The sequence below is a fragment of the Bemisia tabaci genome, chromosome 6, assembly GCF_918797505.1.
Source record: "Bemisia tabaci chromosome 6, PGI_BMITA_v3".
NCBI lineage: Eukaryota > Metazoa > Arthropoda > Insecta > Hemiptera > Aleyrodidae > Bemisia > Bemisia tabaci.
The window spans coordinates 47,356,701-47,382,909 of record NC_092798.1 but is presented as its reverse complement, the minus strand read 5'-3'; the positions used below and the strand labels follow the sequence as shown (position 1 = coordinate 47,382,909).

At 40.5% G+C, this 26,209-nt stretch overlaps 1 protein-coding gene across 1 annotated transcript in view; it reads left to right on the top strand.

Annotated features, from left to right (window-relative positions):
* CngA (Cyclic nucleotide-gated ion channel subunit A) overlaps positions 1 to 26,209 on the top strand; it is a 349,197-nt gene that overhangs the window by 179,785 nt on the left and 143,203 nt on the right. Inside the window, exon 4 of the mRNA XM_072301734.1 lies at positions 23,339 to 23,464. Coding sequence (XP_072157835.1) covers positions 23,339 to 23,464 — 126 coding nt within the window. The remainder of the gene's footprint in view (positions 1 to 23,338; positions 23,465 to 26,209) is intronic.

Sequence of the window (26,209 nt, the reverse complement as noted above, 5' to 3'; positions counted from 1 at the left end):
TTCAAAATACTCGCCAGCTTTGTCGATGCATTTTTGCCACCGTTTCTTCAATTGGGAGAAACACTGTTGGAAATCCTCAGGTTTGAATGATCGCAATTCCTTCAAGGTGTTCTCTTGAATTTCCGGAATGGTTTGAAAACGTCGACCTTTCAAGGTAGATTTAAGTCGTGAATAAGAAAAAATCACACGGAGCCAGGTCAGGTGAATAGAGGGGATGAGGGAGGACACTCATGGCATTCTTTGCACAAAATTCGCGAATTTGGAGGGATGCTTGGGCAGGTGCATTATCGTGATGCAGAAACCAGGAATTCTCTCTCCAAAGCTCGGGCCTTTTTCTGCGGACATTTTCGCGTAATCGTCTCAGAACACCATTGTAATATTCTCGGTTGACAGTTTCACCTTGAAGGAATTGCGATCATTCAAACCTGCGGATTTTCAACAGTGTTTCTCCCAATTGAAGAAACGGTGGCAAAAATGCATCGACAAAGCTGGCGAGTATTTTGAAGGGGATAGGTGATGACTTGGTAAGCTGCTTAAAATGTTAATTTCCTTATTTTTAAGCATTTGAATAAGAGAGCAACGAAGTTTTTAACTTAAAACCTGGGTTTTTTTTAAGTTGTATCTAAATTTTTCTTGAAATAAAGACAAAAATCGCAACTCGAGTTTGACTTTCCTTTATTCCAAAGCGTGTAGTTTCCTTACCAAGACGAATGTTTGCATTCTGTAAAAACAAGCATCTTCAGTAGCTTATCAGCTTTCAAACAAGCCCAAGAAAACTTCATTACGACGCTCGGTTCGCCTTCTATGACAAAAGTCCGGTTTCTTTTGGGACAGCCCTCGTATGCTAAGCGAAACCAGGAAAGTTAAGAGTGAAGGGGTGTGCTCGTTAGTTAACGGCCGTAAGAATAAATGGGAATTGTGAAGCGCCAGTGACGTCAAAGGTGATGACGGGAAGGACGACGACGCAAGGTTGCTTGATTTTAACTCGCATGAGCCTTGTCGACACTGCTCTTATCAAATGTCATCGGCTTATGAATTAGCATACAATTTGCGCTTAGTTCCTTTTGTTTTAATGTAAAATCCCGCTTTTTCATTTACCTAAAAGGAATCACCCCCAGTTTTACATTGTTTTTATGCAGCCTTTTACAGCACACGCAGTTTCTGTTTAGCGCAAATATGTCCGTTTCGGCCTATTTTAATCTGCCTTTCCGTTGATTGATCACAAAATTTGACCGGTTTTGCCCCCTTCATTTCAGAAAATAGGCCTTAATCGTGCAATATCGAAGAATTATGAAAAAAATTGAAAATGGTTAAAATGGCAACAATGCTTGGAAAGTACTCTGAAGGATATTGTTATAATTGCATCGAACAAACAAGTACTTTTAACGTTTCCTGGCTGTAACTCGCAACTCTATAGTTTTATTCCTTGTTTTTAAAATTTCATTTCAAAATTTCCAACTTGACAATACTGTTGAAGCGGGAAATATTTTTTTTTTTTTTTTTTTGGGGGGGGGGGCTCAAAAATTTCAGAGATATCATAACTAATGCCAGGAAACATCATGTAAATGTTTTGACTCCCTTCAAGGCAAGGGAAGCAGCTCAGGAAGTCTTCCTTTCGTGCTACACAATTTTCTAGTTATAGAAGTTTCTAGGAACTTGATGTTTCAGGAGTTCGATAGAATAGTTCAAATTTTGGATAGAATGTTGGTAAAAGTACCCTACTTTAAAGTTCTGAAGGTTCCATTAAAAAGTATCCCCATCTTATTTAAATGCGTTTAAGCACACTGTAATGAAGTTGCAAGAGTGATCTGCGAGAACGCAGCGAAACGCCTTCAAATCGTTGGATACCCCAAGCCTCACCGCAGAGTTAGTTTAGTTGCTTAACCCAACGTAACCTAACTTGGCTTGACACTATTCACCGCCCGCTGTTTGTGGCGTAAAAAAGGATAAAAACCAAAGTGCAAAACCAAATGCAATTTTTATCATTGTATCTAAAAGGTAGCCACTTAAATTTTTGAATATTTCAACTTCGAACAGCTACTAAAAACTAAAAATAAGGAGGAGTTCCCAATTTTTAACTTCTTGCTATTATGAGGAAATTACTACATGGACTAGAGGTATTTAATTCTGCGGTGTTGAGTAATCTTTGGTTTGGTAAACTTTGGTTATAAAGTTCTGTCTTGAATCCATCTCGGTAAATTTTTAGGTGCACTTTTTTTCTCTCCCTTCCCCCCTTTCCCCCTCTTTTCTTCTCTCTTTATTCATTTTTTGTCCCGAGAGGATCCCCCCCTCCATCCACCACTGATTTGATACGATGAGGATAACTTATTAGCAGATTAATATTCGGTATTTTTGTTGACCCACCCTCCTCAAAATTGGCAACAACGCCCCCGAGGTAACTAAGCAGGCATTTTTACGGGCAGTAAACCTTCCGTCATGCATGCAAGACCATGAAAGACGAGAGGTAATAATGTCGGAGCTGAAACGCGGTGTAAAAATCACGTGAAGTGCGTAAAGGAGATACTTGTGCAACAAGAGTGCTTCATGCTCTGTACTCCCGACCGTTTTGTAGTTATTTTACCGTTCCTCTCACGGGAGGAGAGTATAAAGAGAGGCCAGTTAGAGACCTACGCACGGACGTAACTCCTCGTTTCTCAGACGCAGGAACGTAACTCCATGCTGATGTACCTATAGTAATAGTATATATGTACAGTGTCCTGTTCCTTTTATAGTGAAGCGTATTTGTACAGCGTCCCGTTGTAAATACCTTTCCCCTCAGCCCCCCGTCGTGGGAGCACAACTTATATTAATAACCCTAGTCTTAAGTTTAGATTGGATCATACTGTAAAATTATAAATCCTGAACGAGGAGTTTAAAAAATAATGTTACAAAAAAAGAAGAAAAAAAATTTCAGGTTGAGAAAGTTGATTTAAACAATTCAATTCATTCAGTAAACGTGACTAAGCAATTTTTGTAAAAAAATGTTGCTGATTTTTGTGTGTAACTGAAGGATAAATCAGGGCAATTCTCCATTAGAAACACCTTACAGTTACCTCGTGACAGTATAATTTAGGAGAGAAAATCTTAGAAAATAGAGGGAAGTTGTTCCATATTCTCATTAGATATGGCCCCCTATTAGATACGATTCATATTTTATAGTGTTGATACAGCAGCATGCGTTCGAATATGGTGGATTTTTTGGTATGAATCCTTTCAAAACCCTTTAACTGCCTATAACTTTTGAACGATTAATCGGATTGAATTGAACTTTGTTCTTAAATGATGGATCTGTAAAAGATCTATCCGTCCAGTTCACTTGAAACAGTACAAAATTCCTAGCGAGTACGAATTCCTAACAATTTTTCGATTTTTCAGGGTGCAAAACTTTAAATTCTGCCATGTCTCGCGTAATGACTTTGACCAAGCAAAAACCAGTTTTTTTTTTTTTTTTTTTTAGATTTTGCGCTCAATTGGACGTATTTCTATCAAACGGAACTATGTGCATTATGACGTGAGCCTTGTTATGAACACATCTTTATGGGTCTGTGAGATGGCGTAGCTCAGGGGGGGTAGAGCGTCGCAAGTGCTAGTGCAGACGCAAGGCGTCGCAAGAGCAAGTGCCGACACGCGTCGCGACTGCTGTGCAGACGATGGCGTCGCTAGAGCATGCAGACGCAGGGCGTCGCAAGTGCAGAGCTGACACTCGTCGCAACGGCAGTGCAGACACAAGGGATAGACACGGGAAGAGGCGTAGACAAGAAGAGAACCAAAAGTGATATGAGATGCAATGTCTAATGCTGATCGCTACAAAGGGCACACACAGTTTATACAGTTTTGACTCTGGGTTGATGGGATGAGGAGCGGACTAGTGCCGCTCGATCGCCAGTCTCTCCAAGAATAATCCCAGGGCCCAGCTCCGAGGAGCTCCCTAGGTCTCCGGCTCTGGCTACCCCCTCCACTTGACTCGGAACCGGTCAAGCCTCGCCCTGCGCATGCGCAGAAGGGATACTACCCCTCTGCCCTCTCGCTGGGGGGTGCTCCACCGCTGCCCAGTCCCGTGACGTATGGGTTTTTGTCAGCGCCCTCGACTTGGGTGCCAGGTCCCTGGGCCACTCTCACATCCACTCTCACATCCACTCTCACATTCCTCCCGCTTGGCTGAAAATTTTTGCGCAGCAAAAATTTTGAGTCCTCGCCTTCTCTCTCTCGTTCTCTCTCTGATTCATCCCTTTCATGCAATCATCCCACACAACCCAAAAACTTGACTAAAATTAAAGTAAGCTAAAACTAAACTACTCTATGTAAATACTAATGTATGTAAAAACTATGGGGGGGTGGGGGGGGTTGAGAAGTGATGACGGGGGGGTTAGGGTGGGGGGGTGTACATAAAATTATCTACAAGAACACTAAATGAAACACGCACAAGGGAGGTGGGGTTGACTAAGATATTTACAACACAAAATTATCTACAAGAACTACGAAATGGCTGATGTGAGGGCAGTGGGAGGGGGGGGTTGAGAAATGATGGGGGTTGACTAAGATATTTACAACACAAAATTATCTACAAGAACTACGAGATGGCTCGATTGTACACATGGGGCGATCTACTTCCCGTTAGGCTTGACTTTCACTTTTCTGGCTGCATCCCTAGTTGGTCCGAGGCCTTGCTTCGCTGATGCCGGAGTTCACGGGAATATGTTTCAATTCCTTTTGTCTTGACTGCGATCGGTAACACATGTGTGATTTCACGCCTAATAGGGCTAACGCAACTCCGAAGGGAGGCTGGTCATTGTTTTGCCCGTGGCCTTTGGAAAGGCCTCCTAGGTGGGAGGGAGGGGGCGATTTCTCGAAGAGGCTGCGCCTCGGTTGCTCGATCGTTGTAATCTATTGTTTTGTTGCAACCCATGTGTCTGCCTTGATTCATTCATTTTTAGCTATTTTGGTTGCTATGGTAATGCGTCGCTTGGCTCCGATCTGTCTGGCCGGTCTTCGTCGCGCCGCACACGTGCGAGAGCCCATATCAGCTGACTCTATTCTTCTCTTGACTGATACTTTTTGAGCCGATCTGCTTGGATAATTTCCGTTTTCTCTCGTCCGCGTTTGTTTGTCTTTACTTTAAACAAGCTAGGAGAGATTTGCTCTACAATTTGGAAGGGTCCTCTGTATTTAATTCTCAGTTTCTCGCACATTCCTTTTGTTCTGGCTGGTACATGCACTAACACGAAATCTCCAACGCCGAAGGGGGGTTTTATCTTCTCTTGGTTGTGCGCTCTTGCTTGAATTTCCTGAGCCTTTTCCAAATTTTCTAATGCCGTTTCTCTAGCTTCATCCAATTTCTTCATGCGTTCTATGATTGTCATGTTTGCGGATTTCGGTCTCAAAACAGCGTCAATGGGCAGCCTGAATTCTTCGCCTGTTAGGAGGAAAAATGGACTAAATTGTGTACTTTTTTGAACAGCTGAGTTGTATGAAGCCATGACTGTCGGTACATATTCGGGCCAATCTTTTTTGTTGCTCGCTGTATAACTTCGCAAGATATTTCCAACTGTTTGCCAGATTCTTTCAACCTGTCCATTAGTTTTCGGCGAATAAGCTGCTGTGAATGACTTTTTTACTCCCATTTGATCGAGTAAAGTTTGCACGAAGTCTGATCGGAGATTTTTGCCGTTGTCTAGAACTATTTCTTTGGCAGTTCCAAAAATACTAAATAATTCGATAAGAAATGTGGCAACGCTTTTTGCTGTAATGTCCTTGAATGCTTTGAGATATACCATTTTCGTAAAATAGTCAACTGCTCCCAAAACATACTTTTTCTTGTTTCCTTCTGAATCAAAGCCTACAGTGAACGGCCCTTCCGCGTCGATCGAAATTTTTTCGAAAATTCCTCCTGGAATTTTATGAGATTGCATTTTCCCATATCTTTCGTGGTGCTTATTTTTCTTCACGAAAAGACAGTTTTCGCAGCTGTTGACCCAGTTATTGATATCGCGATCCATTCCACGCCAGAAAAATCGTTGTCTTGCTTTTTCAGCTGTTTTTATGACTCCTAAGTGGCCACCTGCAAAAGAGCAGTCGTGAACGTGATGCATTATTTCAGTTTTTAAGTGATGTGGGACTACAATTCTTTTTGTTCCTCTAGTGTCCTTTTTCAATAGTACTTCGTCTTCCAAATAGAATCCTCGAGCGCTTTTGAGCTGTTGTTTCGTTGCTCCCCTGGGGTTTTTGAGGGTTTGAATTATCAGCTGCCATTGTTTGTCCTTTTTCTGTTCCTCTGAAAAGTTAATTGTTGGGTTAATTTCTTCCGGTTTTGAGACATCTGCGCTATTGTTTGTGCTGTTTACGTTGTTGACTGTGTATCTGCTTAAGTAATCTGGAACGACGTTGTATTTTCCTTTCTTGTGGATCACCTCAAACTGAAATTCGGATAGTTTCAGTGCTAGTTTCGTTATTCTCATGGATGGCACTTCCATCTTGTTGACACATACTAGCCCTTGACTGTCAGTGATGATTTTAAACTTCGTATTCCATAAGAAAGGCCGAAATTTGTCTAATCCATAAGTGATGGCCAAAAGTTCTCGTTCGGGCACGCTCCAAGATTTTTCTGGAGAACTTAAAACTCTAGACATGTATCCTAAAGGTCTTAAGTCACCGTTTTTGTACCTTTGATTGAGGACACTTGAGATTGCAAGATTTGATGCGTCAGAATGTAATTCCAAGGTTGTATTTTCTGGATCATAATGTGCTAATAAAGGTGCTGACGTCAACAATGTTTTGATTTTTTCAAACGCGAGTTTGCACTCCCGATCGAATTCGAATTTCACGTTTTTTCCTGGTTAAGTTGATGAGTGGACTGCTTATTTCCGCCAGTTTTGGTATGTGATTTCGGTAAAATCCCGCCATCGCCAAGAATGAACGCACGTCTTTTACTTTTGTGGGCGTTTTCAGCTCTTTGATGGCTTTTATTTTCTTTTCGTCGGGTTTGATACCGTTCTTATTTACCGTGAAACCTAGGACATCAATTTCAGTGAATCCGATTTTAACCTTTTTCGGTTTCAGTTTTAAATTTGCCGCTTTTACCAACTGAAAAAACTTCTCAAGTTTTTCGAGGTGTTCATCGAAATTGTCACCTGAAAAAAGTAGAATATCGTCACAGAAGGCTAATAATGCGTGATATAAAAGTGCGCTGAATGATTCTGTGACCATTCTCTGGAATCTTAGTGGCGAAACATTTAATCCCATCGGAAGAACATTGAATTCATAGTGTCCATCGTAACTGCTGAAACTTGTATACTTTGAGCTTTCTGGGTCGAGAGGAATTTGAAAGTAACCACTCTCTAAGTCAAAGCTACTGTAAATTGCACTTCCTGTGAGGCAATAAAGCACATCATCTACGCGAGGCATTGGGAACGATTCGGGTTTGATTTTCTGGTTCAGTCGACGAAAATCAACACACGCCCGATATGCGCCCGGTTCCTTTTTTGCTACTAAAATCAACGGGCTACTATACGCGGAGGTGGATGGTTTGATCACGTTCTCCCTCAGAAGTTTTTCGATGTATTCTTTTATTATTTTTCGTTGTTGATGCCCCGTTCTGTATGGTGCTCTGTGTACTGGTGTCTCGTCTTGTAATTCGATTTTCTGTGGCGGATAGTTTGCTTTTCCCGCCTCAAATTTTGTATCCGACCATGCAAATATTTCCTCGTATTTCAGAATGAGTTGCATTACTTTTGCTTTTTGACTTTGAGTTAAGGTGTCACTAATCTGGATTTCTTTTAGGCGACTATCCGCGAGATCTATCATGTTAATTTCGGATTTTTCTTGATCATTATTTTCTTCTTGCTTTTCTTCCTCGCTCACTTTTTCATACGTTACTTCTATCGGCTGCACCGTTCCAACTTTGTAATCTTTGAAGAGCTTGACTGGTTTTTGGCTCGTGTTGATCAGTTTTATTTTTATGATATGGTTCATGTCCACAACGCTTGTAGTGCAGTGAAGTTTCTTGGTATTTGCTGCACCCTCCGTCAGATTGAAGAGTCCAAATTCAAATTTCCGCTGTCCTTTCATTTTGCATTTTACGCTGACTTGTGTGAAAGGCCGTAGCGTGATGTCCTTCTTTATTGTTACTCTTAGCGTTTTCTGGTCTTCTTCATCTTTTTGGCCAAGGTGCTGTAATCGCTGAAACTCATCTTGCATGCTTGTTTCGTCCCGGTTTTCTTGATCATATGTTTGTTGCATTTTATCCGAGTTGATTTCAGCGCACATGTGACAGGTCGTTTTTGCTGTGACTTTTGCTACCTTGTCTGAGTTTTTGAATGCAACTTGGTTTTTCTCGAAGTCTATCATTTCGATGTGTTCTTGATTGAAATAATTTCCCGTGAGTAGTGGGTGGGAAATATTTTCCGCGACCAGGGCTGTATCTCTGAAGACGATGCCGTTTATCACCAGTTCAAAATCTGCTTCTCCTAGAATTTTTAGGTCAGAATTGTTGGCCGTTGATAGCGCGATGTTTACTGGTGTGATTTTATTTTTTCCGACAAAATCCTTATGCAGGATGTTTGCACATGAGCCTGTATCAATGCAGATGTTGGTTTCCCGTCCATTTAATATTGCATGCACTTTCAATGGAGTTGCGTTCTGTATGTTTGCCACTTTTAGATGCGAAGCTAGTACATTTGCATAAACAAATGACTTTTCTACAATCTGTTTTCCGTCTACATCCATGCTTACAGTTTGAGTATTTAAATCAATTTTCGTTTTGTACTTTAAGTTGAATGAATTTCCGAGAAGCAAGTCATACTGTAAATTGTCCACTACGTAAGCTGTCACTGGAATTTTGACATTTTTCTCAAGCTCTACGATTATTTCTGTTGTTCCGAGCGTAGGGATTTCCTTTTGATTTGCACCGTAGAGTTTTAGATTTGTTGATAACGGTTCGATTTTTTCCGCAATTTGCGGTGTTGCCAAACATAAGCTAGCGCCCGTGTCTAAAAGGATGTCAATCTTTTTGCTACCTGTTTTCCCTTGAATTAGTAATCCGGAGCTGAGGCCCACGCTCATGATGTCCTTTTTCTCGGGCTGCTCTGGTGACCTGCTTTCTGGCCTGTATTCTCTTATTTCTCCCCATGTCACTGACTTGTTCCTTTCCGCTGCGTGTTGGGTCTTTTGTGATTCCACCCGGTTCCATCGACCCTTTTGCCGAGTGTAAGCTAGTTTTTTTGGTCTTGCTCCCTGTCGTAGGCTTTTTTGAAACATGTGGATTCTGGATGGCCTACTCTTCCACAGTACGGACATATGATTTTACCACCTGGACTTCTGCTGCTGTTTCTTCTTCCCGGCGTGCTTGATCTGTCCCGCCAATTCCTGTATCTATCTGAGGATCTTCGATCGCCGGATCGCCGCCAGCTTCCATGTTCTGGGCTCTCTTCTCGGTTGTAGTATGAGCGTCGGTCGTCGTAGTTGTCCCGTCTTGATCGTCCTGAGTAGTAATCATTCCTACGCGAATCTGACGGATATCTGTCTCTGCTTTGACTTCTGGAATATTCATCCCTACGTTGTCTCCATGGGCTGTAGCTTCTATCTTGCCTTGATCTTCGCTGATATTCTCTGTCTCTTGAAAAGTCTCGATTTCTGTCTCTTGAGAAGTCTCGATTTCTACGCTCATAATCCCTGCTGTTTGATCCGTTTCTTCTGCTTACGGTACTCGTCGCCGTATCGGTACTTGTCCTCCCGGTCTCTGCTACTACTCCTGTACCTGTCTCGCTTATCGTCATACTGACGAACGTTTCTGTCCCGGCTCCTATTTCTGGCTGAGCGGTCGTCGCGTCCTGTGTTGTTGCTGATGGCATTGACAGATTTTTCTTCAGGTTTTCCACCGGATTTGATGCCTAATTCTTGCAGCTTCTTGACGATGATTTCTTCTATAGTTTTTGAGACGTCTGGTTGCGGGTTCGCTGTGCTCGCTGTTTGTGTGTCATTGTTCACCATAAACGATCCTTCTACTCTTTTCACGTTTTTCTTCATCGTCCTAATGTCCGGGTTGTCCATGAGGAAAAGTTGTTTTGCTAGGTTAGGCAAAAATCCTCTGATGATGCAGTCAACGAGCTCCACTTCGGATAACTTGTTTCTTATTTTTTCGGCTAAGTGGATTTTGTTCTCAATGTATGCCGCTGAAGCTTCTCCTGCTCCTTGCTTCCTGTTTTGGAACGTCATCCAGTTACTTCCTAGGTTCTCGGGAGTTTCAAATTCATCCAAAAATTCCGATTTCACACGATTCCACTCGTTGATTTCCTGGAGGTGTTTCTTGTTGTTTCTAAACCACAGTTCTCCTTCTTTTTCCAGGCTGACCCAAAACATTTGGACCATTTGCTTTTCGCTTAGCCCTCCCATTTGGGCTATTTGTTCAAAACGGTTAACAAATTCCCGTGGTTCTTGATTTTTGAACTTTGGGAACTCCACCTTCGGGTATTTAACCTGCACCGCATGTGGATTGCCGTCCGTGAATGTTGTTTGTTGCATGTTGTATCCGTGTTGTTGGTTAGATTGGTTTTGTAATTGCCTTTCTTGCTGCGTCTGCACTTCCCGCGCAATGACTCTTTTGAGCGCGTTAAAAGCATCCTTCTTGTTGGCGAATACGTCGGGCACATTCCTCTTCTCCAATTCTTCACCAATTTGTTGTTTGGTCATTCTGTTGTAGTTATACAGATCGAGGTCATTCACGTTGTCCGTGTTTTCATTGTCTGGATCGTCACTTAGATGACCATTTTGATGATGACTGTTGTCGTTGCTTTCGCTGCTCATCTTGATTTTTGACAATGTAGTTGAGTAGTTGAAAATATTTTTCCGCTAAATTGTGATAATTTTCGTCGCTAGTTATTGCTTGAAGAAGAAATAACGCAACCGGCTTAACAACAGCCAATTTGTACAAAAATATTGAAGATCTCAAAGAAAAACTTGTCCAGAGCTCGTCCAGAAATTTCGTGACCAGTAAGCTGAAACTACAGTTTATTAGCTTAATTCCCGGCTCTCCATTTCTTTGAAGTCTGACTTTGATAATAAAAAGATATTGAATCGAAATCGAGGGATGATTTAATGATTCAATTTAGTAAATAAGGACCAAAAAATTGAAACACCGAAGTCGAAATCTGACTTGATAGTGTTTTATTCTTTGGCGTGTTGATGGGTACGGGTCGGATACCACAAACCACGTACCAAAAATAAATTCGATAAAATTCCGTAAAAAGTCATCCAAAATTCAGCACACTTGCTTCATAAAACTCCAAAAAATCAAATACTTCAAAAAAACACAAGGAAAAACTCAAAATTCAAACACAGCTATCGGAATCTTCTTTCCTGCCTGAGGAAACTCCGGCGCCTACCACCATGTGAGATGGCGTAGCTCAGGGGGGGTAGAGCGTCGCAAGTGCTAGTGCAGACGCAAGGCGTCGCAAGAGCAAGTGCCGACACGCGTCGCGACTGCTGTGCAGACGATGGCGTCGCTAGAGCAATGCAGACGCAGGGCGTCGCAAGTGCAGAGCTGACACTCGTCGCAACGGCAGTGCAGACACAGAGGTGATGGACGGGAAGAGGCGTAAGACAAGAAGAGAACCAAAAGTGATATGAGATGCAATGTCTAATGCTGATTGCTACAAAGGGCACACACAGTTTATACAGTTTTGACTCTGGGTTGATGGGATGAGGAGCGGACAAGTGCCGCTCGATCGCCAGTCTCTCCAAGAATAATCCCAGGGCCCAGCTCCGAGGAGCTCCCTAGGTCTCCGGCTCTGGCTACCCCCTCCACTTGACTCGGAACCGGTCAAGCCTCGCCCTGCGCATGCGCAGAAGGGATACTACCCCTCTGCCCTCTCGCTGGGGGGTGCTCCACCGCTGCCCAGTCCCGTGACGTATGGGTTTTTGTCAGCGCCCTCGACTTGGGTGCCAGGTCCCTGGGCCACTCTCACATCCACTCTCACATCCACTCTCACAGGTCTCAGGACTCATTTTTTAATGCGCATAGTTCCGTTTGGCAAGAATACGTCCAATTAGTGATAGGAAGCCACAAATTGTATGTTGAAAAAACGTTTGCATTACGAGCATTACCGTGTTGAAGTTGCAAAGCCCGCATTTTTTACCTTTGCTGGCCCAGTGATAGGGTAATTTAAGTAGCGAAGTCCCGAAAAATTATACCCTCCAGGTATTTACCTCTTTCTATAGGCCCCAGTAAGTACGTCAGAGTAAAAAAAGTTAATTTTACACTTTATTTGTTCTGAGAGCAAGAAAGTTCGCCGCAAAAATTGCATTGTTTAAAAGGCGAAGAAATCAAACCGTGCCAAAAAAACCCGTTATCAGTGTCATTGGTGTGACGTTTAAAAAGGCCCGTCGTTCGTGGCGCCACGAATAGAGCGCTGCGTGACGCGGGCTGACGCGACGCGGTGGTTTATGCGATCAAAAGTTTCGAATGACTAAGCTCCTGCCCGACAATGAGTGCTTATGAGGCATGAAAAGCGGGCGTAGATGGCCCGAGAAGGGTCTCCCCTGTAAATTGAGGGCCCTTCAATTTGGCCCCTTTATACTCCTCTCCGCCTTCTTTTCTTCTGCCGTTCGACAAGTTACAGTCATTTTGCAGTGCTGCATTAACTCGGTCGATCTTCGTATCCGTTTGAAGCGATTTCGGGTGATCCATTCACTAAAAACTTGCCGTTTTGCTCACGGAACACAAGACGGGAGGTACGGAGAATAAAGGATTGCTGTTTCAACAATTTTTTAGTTAAAGAAGTGCCCGACATGTTTTAAATGTGCATTTTACAATAGTAAAAGCCAATTTAAATACGAGTGTGGTTTAATCAGCATTTTCCTATTATGAAATGTGCATTGCAACATGTTGGACACTTTTTTGAACGACAAAATTTTTAAACCAGCAATATCATTTTTTCCGTTAATAAAGGCACATACCAGCTTTAAAATCGCAAAGGAACCATTGAAACTTGTAGGAAATTAAGCACTATAAGGATTAATTGGACCACATTCTGAAATTAGGAATTAAAATTTCTGTATCACTTTAGAAATAACGTATGCACCATTAGTTTCCCTCTGGACATACGTATTTAAATTGCTGATAGCCAGGAACCGTAGTTCCGAATTGCTGCTTAAGCTTTAAAAAAAAGAAATCCTAAATCGAAGTTGGAAAAAAAAATTTCGGAAATTATTCGGTGAAGCAGCAACGTCCGATCAATCATCAATCGGACGAATAATTTGACGATTGATCTTTCTTATGAGGTAGAGAATTCTAAGGACCGAAACCCTAGTCAGTGTTGCCGCACCAATTTCAGTAATTGCTGAATTATTCGCGCCCAGCTCTGCCCTAAATATTATACATAGATTATAACAGATTATTCAGAGGAAAGTGTGGTGGTGCCCTTGCCATCTATACCAACCATTACAAAAATTGTCGCGCGTTTAAATCGCGGTCGCCGTTGACCGCATTCCAAGTTGTCACTACCTCAGTGGCGTGCGGTCCGGATAAGCAAGGCAAGCACTGCTTGCCCAAAGATTTCAAAAGAAAGAAGAAAATTACACCTGTTAGATGCATGTTTTCCATTTTAGCAAATATATTTATAAAGCGTGTTCAGTATGTAAATTGCATTAAAAACAGAAAGAGAGAGAGACAGAAATACGTATAGTGCCACTAAAGTATAGGTAAGCACCAGAGCGGATGGAGGTGGCGCTGGCGCAGCGCGCTGCGCGGCCTGAACACGGGCCGACTCATGCGCTGGAGAATCGTTTGCGATCAGCTGAGAGCGGAGAGCCCCTGCTCGGCGGCGGAATCAAGGCGGGCGGGTAGAGCGGTACGTTCCGAGTCCGAGCCCTTCGCTGCGCGATCGCAGCTCGCTTCTCTTGGCCCGTCACCGTAGCGCGCTGCTTCTGCCTCCGATGCGCTATCTTGCTCCCTTCAGTGGCGTAACGGACTTCCGCTGGGCCCCCCTGCATTTCTCTAGGGGCCTCCCATGTCGATAAAATTCCAAAATTATCCCCCCCTCTCCCTTTCTCACCCCTTCCCGTTTTTTTTCGTATGGTCTAGGCCCGCAGCACGAAAATTTTTGAGAAAATCAGCCTTATAACCACCAAAAAATCAAAATGGCAGTAGCTTATATCTTTTTACCTTTAGGTATGGTATGTGCAGGATTTAGCCTACTTTTACGTTATGTTCTGAGGTGGAATTTGATTCACTTGCATGTTTGCGCAAATAAATAAATTTATAAAAAAATAAAAACGTAAAAGTACCCGACTAAATGGAGCCCCTAAAGGACCAATGATCTAAAGGAAGGCGGGAGCTCAGCCCAGGCCCTTGAATCAAAGGGCCCCCAAGGCTTTTAGATTCTTGGGCCTCCCAAAACCCGAAATACGAAAAGTGACGAAAGAAGAGAAACTCCCTCTATCCGTCGCGGTTGTAATTGCTCCTTCGGTGCAAATGCCCTTAAATTCTATAAAATTTCCCCCACTTGATCTGATAGTGATGAATTAGAAAATTCTCAATCATGTTTTAAACTCAAAAAATTCTAAATAATGTAGAATAAAGACTACAATACCTCAAATTAGTGGCAAAATTAGGAGTTAAGAGCATGGAGCCGTCCTCTAATGCTCAGTAACATTTGAAACAAGTTGAGTAAATGAAATCATAAGTAAGAGAGAAAGTAATAAAACCACAGTTTTTCAAGACGTTCCATCATATTTCATCCGAAAAATAGAGCAAATACCGTAAAATTTTAACAATTTTCTAGAGAGGCTCCCTGAGGAGGGGAAAGAGACTACGTTAACCCCCCCCCCCCCCCCCCCCCGGTTGGCGAACGCTAGAGCTTGCCCTGTCACTAAACCCACCGCACGCCACTGCACTACCTGGACGTATTTCTGCCAAAAAGAACTATGTGCATTATGGCGTGAGCCCTGTTATGCATATACACGTATGAGTCTTAATGCACATCCCAGATAAGACAGGAATATTTAGCCAATATTTAAACAATATTGTTTTGGTATTTATGCAAACATTGGGCCAATATTGGTTAAATATTGAGCCAATGTTAAAATCGTACACCATCTTTCCTTTTGGCATAAATACTGTGCCAATACTTTGGCTGAGAATACTGTGCCAGTACTTCAAAGGGAAAGTATTTGGATATCAATATTGAGACAATACTACACCAATATTGAATCAATTTAGGGGTTCGCAGCTAGGGGATGGTGGAAAAGGGTTAATTGTGGAAATAATTTTAGAAACCATGAAAAATAAAAATAATGAAACCACTGGGATGTTATTGAATCGATTTTGCAGATTAGAAATTTTTCATCCACCTTGGGGATTGAACCCGGGACCTACCTAACACTAACCGACGACCCTACCGATTGAGCTTCACTAGACGATGTATCTTTAGTGACTTAAAACCGGTATTTAACGTCGAGTTGGACGGGCAACTAGGATATTTTCCATCTGCCTGGATTTGTCCGTGTATTTATTTTACTTTTTACTTTACTATATTTTTTAAATTTATTTTATCGTTTTACTTTGTTTTATTTCCTTGCTGACTCTATTTTTTTCTTCACTCTATTTTTTTTTTTTCAAGCACTTCATTTTTTTTCTTTAATTATTTACTTCTTATTCCTTTACTTTGTTTTGTTTTACTGTAATTTATTTTAATACTTCATCATAATTTTTTTGACTTCAGTTAATTCTTTAAATTCATTCTATTCTTTAACCTCATTTAGTTTTTTCCCTTATACTTTATTTTTTTCTTCATCTCAGTTTTTTTACTTCATCTCCTTGCTCCCTCTAATGTTTTACTTCAGTTTAGTCTTTGACTTCATTTTATCATTAATTTGATTTACTTCATTTTATTTCTCTTCTTTTGTCTCTGTTATTCTATTATTTCCACCATTCTATTATTTTATTTATTTTTTTCTCTTTAAATTTTTCATCGACATTCTGAGATGCATTTTGCATTTGATTGCAGTTTGATGTCTTCCTCATAAAGACTATGCAGGTGCGATTGCCATAATCTCACAGCTGCACAGCTACTAAGTGCAAGTTCTACAGGAGACCAATAAGCACACGAGATCAAGAATTTCTTCTTCAGTTGAATTTAAATGTTTCATTTGAAATTTGAAAAATAAAAAATAAACAACCAGATGTGAATGAATGATAACATTCTCATTCAATGATAATATTCACAACAGTACATGAACTACAAACGAAACAAAAAAAGAAATAAACTGAGATCACGCGCAAATACATTGAAAATGACCTCAAGGAGGTGGAAATTCAACAATTTCTTGGGAGGCAGAAAAATATATATTATATTATATTATATTAAATTTGACAACAACTGCAATAACCTTTATGAATAATAAGGTTGAAAATAATGGATAATTGTTCAGAAAGAACACATTTGAGCTACGTCTTAAATCTAAGCCTTATTATGTTTAATACTTTTCGTTATGGGCAGGCATTTAGTATGATGACTTATACCGATTAGGATATCGAAAATATTTTAAAAATATTTTGAATAGCAGTATTATTGTTTAAAATATTTTCAAAATATTTTGAAAATACTTACCAATGCATTACTGTCTTTTAAAATGTTTTTAAAATATATAATAAATATTTTGAATATAAATATTATATGTACTGATATTTTAAAAATACTCTCACGATATAAATTTTTACAGTATTGAAATACAAATATTTTGAAAATATTTTTATGATGTTTTGGGTAAACATATTATTTTTAAAAATACTAAATGATGATTCTTTAAATATTTTCTAAAAAAATAATTTTGATTATAATATTATCAAAATATTGTCAGTATTGTGTAAATATTGCGACAGTACTGACAATATTTGCCCAATATTGTAAAAATATTATGTCTTATCTGGGATAGTTCCGTTTGGCAGAAATACGACCACCTAATAAAATGTGACCATAAAAAAATAAAAAAAAAAACTTTTTTCAAAGGGCGGAAATGCATTTAAGTGCTGGACTGTTGTGCTAGGAAGAAACGCCGTACGGGCCTGCAGACGTTGCCATATCTTCTTCATTAAAAACCCAATTCACCAGGAAAATTATGACCATTTTCCTTCAATTTTTCCAGACAATTTTGGTCCCCATTTTATCCAAAACGACTGTAAATTTCCGAGGAAAAAAATTGCATAATTTTCTTCAAAAATGAACATTTATCCGGGGCAATTTTACAATTCTGGAATGTTCATACGGCGTTATTCCTTTGGATGTATCCACTTCCTGGTGGCGGAGAAACAAGAGATCAAAGACACTGACACCCTCAACCTGATGGATTGAGGCGGGTTAACGTCTTATGTCAATGAGATGTACAATTTAATTATGTCAAGTGCGCGGGCCGAGCTCACTCTCGAGAGGATGTTTGATTGATGGGATTTTAAGCGCGCTCCGAGCTCGGAATTTGTCATCGAGCCCGCTTTTCATCGCCGATCGCTCCTCGACCGCACAGTGGATCCGGTCAATCACAGAGCTCCCACATGAAATTTTTAACTAAAATTCCAAATCGGCCTGTTGCTAGCTTTTGCTGGAGCACAAATAAGAGTTGTTTCTATCAGTAGATGTTTGGCCTCAGTAAAGTGTTGTCAAGCAGTTTTTAGGATATCCTTTCGGTTTCGAAAATAGTCCATAGTTTCCAGTGGCGTGGCGTGAATGATCAATTATCGATATCTCGCCATTTGAAGCTATGGTAAAGAATCGATTACTAAGGTGTTCGCTGCGAACACCCTCATAATCGATCTTTTTTCATAGGTTTGAGTGGCATATCAATCGATTTATCGTCACCTTCCAGGCAAAGTATCACAAGCGCCATGCGACGTTTAAAAATTTCCGCCGCCATTTTATTTTTTTACTGAGAAATTGTTGGTTGAATCTGTTTGGAAATTTCACTAAATTTTATTGGCAGCACAAAGAAAATTCAGTGAAATTTTCGGACAGCTTCGTTGAACAATTTTTCTGTAAAAAAATAAAATGGCGGCGGAAATTTTTAAACGTCGCATGGCGCTTGTGATACTTTGCCTGGAAGGTGACGATATCGCAAAGCACGCCACGCCACTGATAGTTTCTGAGTTGCTCACGTCGATGACCAAAGTGCGAAGCCACTTATCTCAAATTGCAACGTTGCAGGCTTCTTCTCATACTTTATTTTTTCTCCAGAAAACTGCTCTACGTAATTATTTCCTCGATAGTTCCTCTGTATTGGCAAAAGAGTCTGTATAAATTTCAAGCAAAAAATTGTCTTGTTCCTCTTTGAAGAAATAAAACAGGAGCAGAGATGGGTCTGTTTCAAACTTCAGCTAGAGCAAAATAAGAGTTACATCATATTGGAAATGGCTCAAAAATCAGGATGAGTGTATCAGAAAAGTCTAAAATTCACTCCTAACTTCAAAATCTCTGTATGAAATATGCGTTTTTTAAGGCTTCTCGCTTCATAAACGATACTACGGCACAGGTGAACATTTCGTTAGAGGTGTCGCTCTATCCAACCCCTGTGCACTATAGGATACTACACACTATTCAACATGGCCAACACCAATCCTGCAAAACACATGTGCCTGGACGAGATTCTAACCGTTTGCTAACAACCCAGCGTCTTTATATTCATGATTTCTTCGCGTTGATAAAGATCTGCTTTGGTTGAGCTTGTGCTTCCGATCGCGATTTGAGCGAGGAAGCGTCGGCTATGTTGGGTATTGCTATTGCGGAAGGGCTAAACGGAACGACTCCTCTAATGAAATGTTCACTTGTGTCTAGTATTGTTCTTGAAGCGGGAATCCAAAAAAAACGCAAATTTCTTACGCAAATTGTGAAGTTAAGAGTGAATTTCAAACTTCGCCAATGCGCTCATCGTGATTTTTGAGACATTTACCTATACAAACAACTCTTATGTTTTCTCTAGTCAAAGTTTGCAACTAGAGTACCTATATAGCGAGAGTATAGAGAGATGTGAAGCTCCGAAAATCCATCAGGCCTTCACCGATGCCTCCGCGAACAAAGTTAGGGCCCAGAAATGCAGCCAACCTATGAATTTCAATCATCTAGAGCGATTTTCTAAAACAATTGTTAGGAGCCGTCGTCTATAAAGCACGTATTTGACTTAGTTTTTGCATAAATTTACTCGTTTTTGCGGAAGAACGCTCATTTATGTACATTCTTGGCCATCTTGGTTAGAATTGGAATCTGCAGACTCTGCAGACTGGCAGTAAAATTTTGTGTGTTAGAAGTTGGTTAGAAGAATGGCTGCACTTTTGGGCCCTAAGCCCTCCATGAAGCGATCTGTCCATACTCTCGCTATATAGGTGCTCTAATTGCAACAAACCCATTTTGTTGATTAATTCGCCAAATTTTAAAATTTAAGGTGTGCACCGAGAAAAAAATTTCACGAGGAAACCAATATGGAATCACTTTTAAAACCTCAAAGTTTTGTACGAACAGAGTTCTGAGCTTTTAAAGTTTCCAAATTTTGTCCGACCTCTCCATGGACTCGAGCCATTGTGCGGCACCCGCCCACGACTCAGCATCTACACAGGAAAAAAATCAATACACCAATACACCCGTAACACAAACTTATACGGACTCGATTGAATTTCACAAAGAGAGCGCTCAGAGATCATTCCTTCGTCGAGAGATATCGGACTCATTATCATACCTAAACAGCTTTTTATGAAGGATTCCGAGCTCCGTTTCGCTGAGAAAATCTGCCCTGCTTAGGAGGAACGCTTTGTGAGTCCTTGAACCTTGTCAGATTTCACAAACTGATTGCGGTAGACGCACAAGTCGTTTGGCCATTAAGTTGGAAATGGACGTATTTCTATCAAACGGAACTATGTGCATCATGACGTGAGCCCTGTTAAGCACATATTCTTATGGGTCTCAGGGCTCATGTCTTAATGCACATAGTTTTGTTTGATAGAAATAAGTCCAAATGTAGCCAACGTACGTTACAATGAAATCTTAACATAGAAGGAAAAAGCTCATCCAAGCACATCCGAGTAGAGCTTTCTCTATGAGGGAAAAGTGTGCTTGGATGAACTTTTTCCCTCTGTTCAGAGATTTGATTGTAACGAACCTTGGCTGCATTCCCAACACCGAAAAAAAAATAATCTTAAATTTGCCGCCAAGAAGTATTTTTTCTCAAATCAAGAATTTTGCTGCTCGCTCAACCCGCCAAGCCTAATATTCCTTGCATCAAGACGAATTCAGCTTAAATCAAGATAAATAAAATTCTTGGCGGCAAAATCAAGAATCATCATGCTTGAGCCAAGCACATTTTTTTTTCAATGAACCTATCATCAGATGTCTCTTCATTAAAATGAAAGTTTTTGATCACAAAAATTTTGGATTTTCCTTCAATTTTTTAGAAGATTATATTGGCAATATACATATGGAATTTCCCTACAAACGAGAAAGAAAACACTAAGAAACGTTTCCCAAACTGTGTGTTACAAACAAGTTCAAAAATTTCAATTAGAGTCAATAATTTTGAGCGTTAATGAGTACCAGTAGGGGGAAGAGCTGTGTAATCGAAATTCCTGAACTTTCCGCCCTTGACTTCCCCACAAAATAGTGTGATGCTAGCACTATTTTACTACCTTTTTACATGTGGACTTTATTTTGCATAGTAAGGAACTACTGGATTTGACTCATTTAAAAAACGAAGAAAGCGGTATTAGTTTCCCCATCTAGATATGTGATTTTATGGATCAGCCAGAGATAGTGGTCCCATGCTGCAAGATGTGGTCAATATAATGTAAAGTATCTAAAAAATTCAAGGAAAAATATTCATAACTCTTCTAGAGAACCAATATTGTATCGGGTAAAATTTGAAACCATTCAAATGTTTACTCGACGTATTTCTCTAGGTCGGCTAAAGTCTCAATTAGTACTGACCCAGTAGAACCGAATTAATTTTTGGAACTACTTAAATATGTACGAGATTTCGTACAAAATACGAAATTCAACAGGATTCTTCGCAATTTTTTTCTTACAGAAAAGACAAATGTTAAAACGTTGTTTAAAATGTTTTTTGATATCGCTTCAAATGCAACGAACTCTCAGAGTAAATTTTGAATATTTCTACGAGAGCAATTTAAATCTGTGAAATTGAAAAAATGCACATTCCTCCATCCGCCATGTATTGTATCATTTCTCTGACACACGGTGTTAAGATTCGCAGGAGGCGAAGGTGGTAGAGATGATTCGGTGTAGGGGATGGCGACAACCCTATTTCATCAAGTACACGTGTGCACTTCAGGGGCCCTTGCATTCACGGCGCGACACGGATCCGCTTCCAGTATGTAACTTATCTCCGCTAGTGATGATTTTCGGACAAAATCGATTGCTTTGCTTTTAGTATCCCCTCCTCACCCGATCGAAACTTTCTATTCAAACCTTCCACTTCCTCAGGTTCGCAACTCAGTTTATTTCCATTCATGTAAAATACACGTCCTCCGATAGACGTGTTCGAGTTTTATTCCATGGATGAATGAAGCGTGGACCTTAAAATACTCTCCTTCAGTTGGTTTTGTGTGAAGCTCCAAAAATAAAATCTCCCTATCGGATGCGTTCTCAGGGTTTTTTTCTTGAGCTCGTGTGACAAGTATACACAGACTTTTCAAAAAGTAGTGGGACAGATGCTACGTTTGACTCCAGTAAAATGTCGTCAAGCACTTTTTAGGACATCCTTTCGATTTCCAAAATCGTTCATTCGTCAGTTGCTCACGACGATGACCAACGTGCGACACCGCACGTATATTCATTTGCAACGTTGCAGGCTTCTTCTCATACTTTATTTCTTCTCCAGAAAACTGCTTTACATGGTTCCTTGAAAATTTCCTCGATTTTCCCTCTTTATTGTCAAAATAGTCTGTATACATTTCAAGCTAAAAAAAATCGTCTTGTACCTCTTTGAAGAAATAAAATGGGAGCAGAGATGGGTCCGTTTCAAACTTCAGCTAGAGCAAAAGAAGAATTATCTCATATTGGAAATGACTCAAAAATCAGGATGAATGTATCAGACAAGTCTGAAATTCACTCCTAACTTCACAGTCTCCGTAAGAAATATACATTTTTTAAAGGTTCTAACTTTGAAAACGATACAACGGCACAAGTGAATATTTCCTAAGAGGATTCGTTCCATCCAACCCTTGCGCACTCGGATGCTACGCAATATTCAACACGACCGACGGAAACCCTTAAAAACGCACGTGGCGAGATGGAATCTTATCAACCGACATGTAAATTTTTAAATTGTCCGTGCGTTGATAGCATGGTAATTCCTCACGATTTGTTCGCGGAAGCGTCGGTCTTGTTGCGTAGCATCCTAGTGCGCAAGGGTTGGATGGAACGAATCCCCTAATGGAATGAATGTTCATCTGTGCCGTAGTATCGTTTTTGAAGCGAGGAGCTACAAAACGCACATTTTTTACATAGATCGTGAAATTAGGAGCGTATTTCAGACTTTTCTAATGTGCTCAGCCAGTATGGCATGGAACGTCAAAAAAATTAAAGATTGGAAATTTCAGTGAAATATATCGTCGTGAAGTTTCACATTTTTCAGGGGCTAGAGTATGCAACCCGCACTCAAACACAGAAAATAGAAGAAAATTTCAATTTTTAAATTTTGCGAAACATGGTCAGGAATATTTTTCAATACCTTTCAAAAATTTCTGAAATTTCATGAAATATTCCACTTGAAATTCCAAGATTTTGTTTTTCGTGAAATTTTGCCACCCTGCGCTCAGCGCGATTTTCGAGCTATTTTCTACATATAGGGAGTAACTCCTAACACTAGCTACATGATAATTGATTAAACAAAATCGAGCTACAAGCCAAAAATAAATTAAACAAGTAATATTTCAGACTACATGGAGATTAGAAATATTAAAAAACTTACAAAAAACGAATTATTATTATTTTATGATCTCCATGTAGTCTGAAATATTACTTGTTTAATTTATTTTTGGCTTGTAGCTCGATTTTGTTTAATCAATTATCGTGTTCTATGCAGCTTAGCCAGCCAAATTTGGCATTAAAATGCACCAGCTGCAGTTTGGAAGAGGCCCATTATGAAACACCAAAACAGAGACATGTGGTTTGAGACTTTGAGCATTGATACCCATAATCCGCGCGGAGACTTTGGACGAGACAGGATGACACCGGTTGACTCCGGTCTGGGAGCGTGGAGGATGAGCCGAGGACACGAGACAGGGGGACGGGGTGGGGGGAGCTATTTGTTAATGGGATTATCTAATTAAGCGGTGGTTATTTTGTGGTTGCAGGGCCCCGGCCCAGGCGGCCCAGGCGTGGGCGCCAGCGGGGATGCCGAACGATGCGAGGCGTGGCACATCACTCCCATCGCCCTGCCCGTCGAGCTACACGCCAAGAGTATCACCAACACTCATCAGGTAATTTCCCCGCTCAACTCCTCACGTATCCCCCAGGAGACCCCCATCCCCCCCAACCCCTTCCTCTCCACTCCCCGTCATAACATGCTTGCTTCTTTCTTTCATCAATTATACTAATACGATAACCCTAGCTCCTCACGTCCAGCCATGTAAATGCTCATTTTACCCTGGGTTTTTTCCGTTACTCAATCGGACCACGTTAAGAAAAAAGGAGCCAAGCCACGTCAGCTGTTGAAGATTTTGGGCAATTTAATTTTTCACATCAAAACCGCTGTGCGCATTTTCGTGCAAATTTCAATGAATTTTTTGCACAGTACAAAATAAGCAAAGTTCTTACAATTTTTAAAGGAATCTGCACAAATATTTTCCAGTAAAGAATTAAATTGCCCAGTTAAAAATAGCTGATGTGGTTTGGTTCCTTTCTGCTAAACGCCGTCCAATTGGGATCCAATGGATCGGATTCGATACATCAAATTGGTGCTCTATCGATGCAGCTTATTTATGTCAATTGGTTCAAAACATTGCAGTAATCTCAATAGTCACCTATACACCGAGCAGTAGGAAGCATTTCCTTATTACGGAAACTTTTATTCGACTAAGTGCAACTATTCTTGGGATATCGAGACAGAAAACGCATAAGAATTTGAAATATTCTGGAATTGTCTTGCTCGTTGTAAGGGTTTGTATTGAGGTAATCTCAATGTTTCGAACTAATCGATACATCAAAGACCGCTATTGAACTGGATATATGAAAAAAAGCGTGACAGGTTAAAATCAAATTTCGAGAACGCATAAAAAAAGCTTCATTTCTTCGACAATGAACCCTTTGGACAAGGTGCGAATTATGCACTCTGTAAATGTTTCCACATCATAATTCTACTTAAAACACGATTTGTGCAACGAGAATTACTGATTTTTGTTCATAACTAAGATACTAACGTTCTTAGTGTATATTGATTAAGAGAGGTTTGAATTTCCCGCTCACGAAAAAAACAAAAGTCTGCTTGAATCAAATTGCGCGCTACAACGCAGCGGTCTTGGCAGGCTTCTTAATGGATTATTGCTTCTCCCTCGCTCTCGCGTAAAAAACACTATTTATATGGTGAAGGGCTAATACAAGTAATTTTATGTGCGTGAATCGTGTTACACGTGAAATTTAGATCGAAAAACATGTATATGAGCGTTAAAGCTTAAAATTGCACCTTGTCTACTGGTCTGTTCCTCATATTTCCGTACAAAAATTGACGAATGTTTTACTTACGCGGCTGTACTTAGACCACGGTCACGCAAGCAGAGTCAAAGAAATTGGACAATGTATCATTCTCGAATTGTATGTGCAATTTATCTAATTCATCTATCATATGGACTTCATTTTGCAATAAGGGACTACGATTTTTGACTCATTTGTAGCAGCACACATCTGCGTTTAGAAATTTATGGCAAATACGTTGTTCCTAAAGTGAGCTGAAAATTGTAGTTCCAAATTGCAAAATGTAGTTCTTATGATAATGTATCATTCCCGAGCATGGATTGAATAGAATTCAGACGACAACGCACCGAACCGCGTTCTGGGAAATTTCGTAGGAATTTGAAGATTTAGGTAGCCGTCAGCTTTTCTCTTCGAACGTTCAAAATTTGAAACAAAAATTTTGAAGTTGAAGCTAGTAGTTAAGCATTGTTCCTTACATCTAATTCTATGGCATCATGAAACTTAAAACATATTTTTCTCTGCTCAAACTTGACGTGAGTTGCTGCGTTTTAGTTAAATTTGGCCAAAATCCACTCGCGCAAATTCGAATATGCATGGAGGCCTTAGCAGTAATGCTGAGTTGAGAGGTACCCTGCCGTGCTAAGAAAAAACGCCGTATTAGCCTTCAAGCGTTGCCAAATTTCCATTGACAAATCACTGATTTTTCAAGAAAATTTGTGAATATTATTCTCCCAATTTCTCAGATAATTTTGATCGTAATTTCATCCGAAAAGTCTGAAAATTTCAAGGAAAATTACGGATAATTCTCCTCAAATATAAATATTTTATCGAAGGAAATGTGCGGCAACTCTCGAATGTTCATACGGCGTTTTTACGTAGCACGACAGTACCGGAGGTGCGTATTATTTTCGATTTCGGGTCGAGCCCCCGAGGGAGGGGCGAGGGGGAGAGTAGGGGGGGAGGGGGCATCGCGACGCATCGTGTCACGGACGAGAAAGTCGGGTCTTCCAGCCGCCGCGCCGCAAAACCGCCCCAACTCCAACTCCCACCAACTCGATTTTGATGAGCCCCCACGAACACGAAAATCTGGGTAGTTTTCCGACCATCTTACCCAACTTTCCCTCGCTTAAGGCTGTCGTTGCCAAGTTGACCGCCATCCGCTATTTCGGTCGAGATCCGTTCTTTGACTGCGGGCTGATCATTGAAATCGATAGACAAAGAGAGGATGAAGCGATCCTAACGGCTGAAATGCGTTGTTGATTAAATTCATAAATATTGATAGGAGGAATTGTTATAAAATGAGAAATATATATAAAATTAAAACGAATTATTTGAGTAAGTAAAATCAGAATTGTTAACCAAACCAAGTAAAACTTACGTCAATTTAAAGTAATTTCATTTTTTCAATAAAGAGAGAAGAACTTCACCTGCACCTCAGTCGTGAATACAATTCACGCATTGAAAATTTGAAAATTCATGGGTATTAGAACGCTTCATGTTTTTTCGAATCCGTCGATTCCATCGAGAGTTGGAAA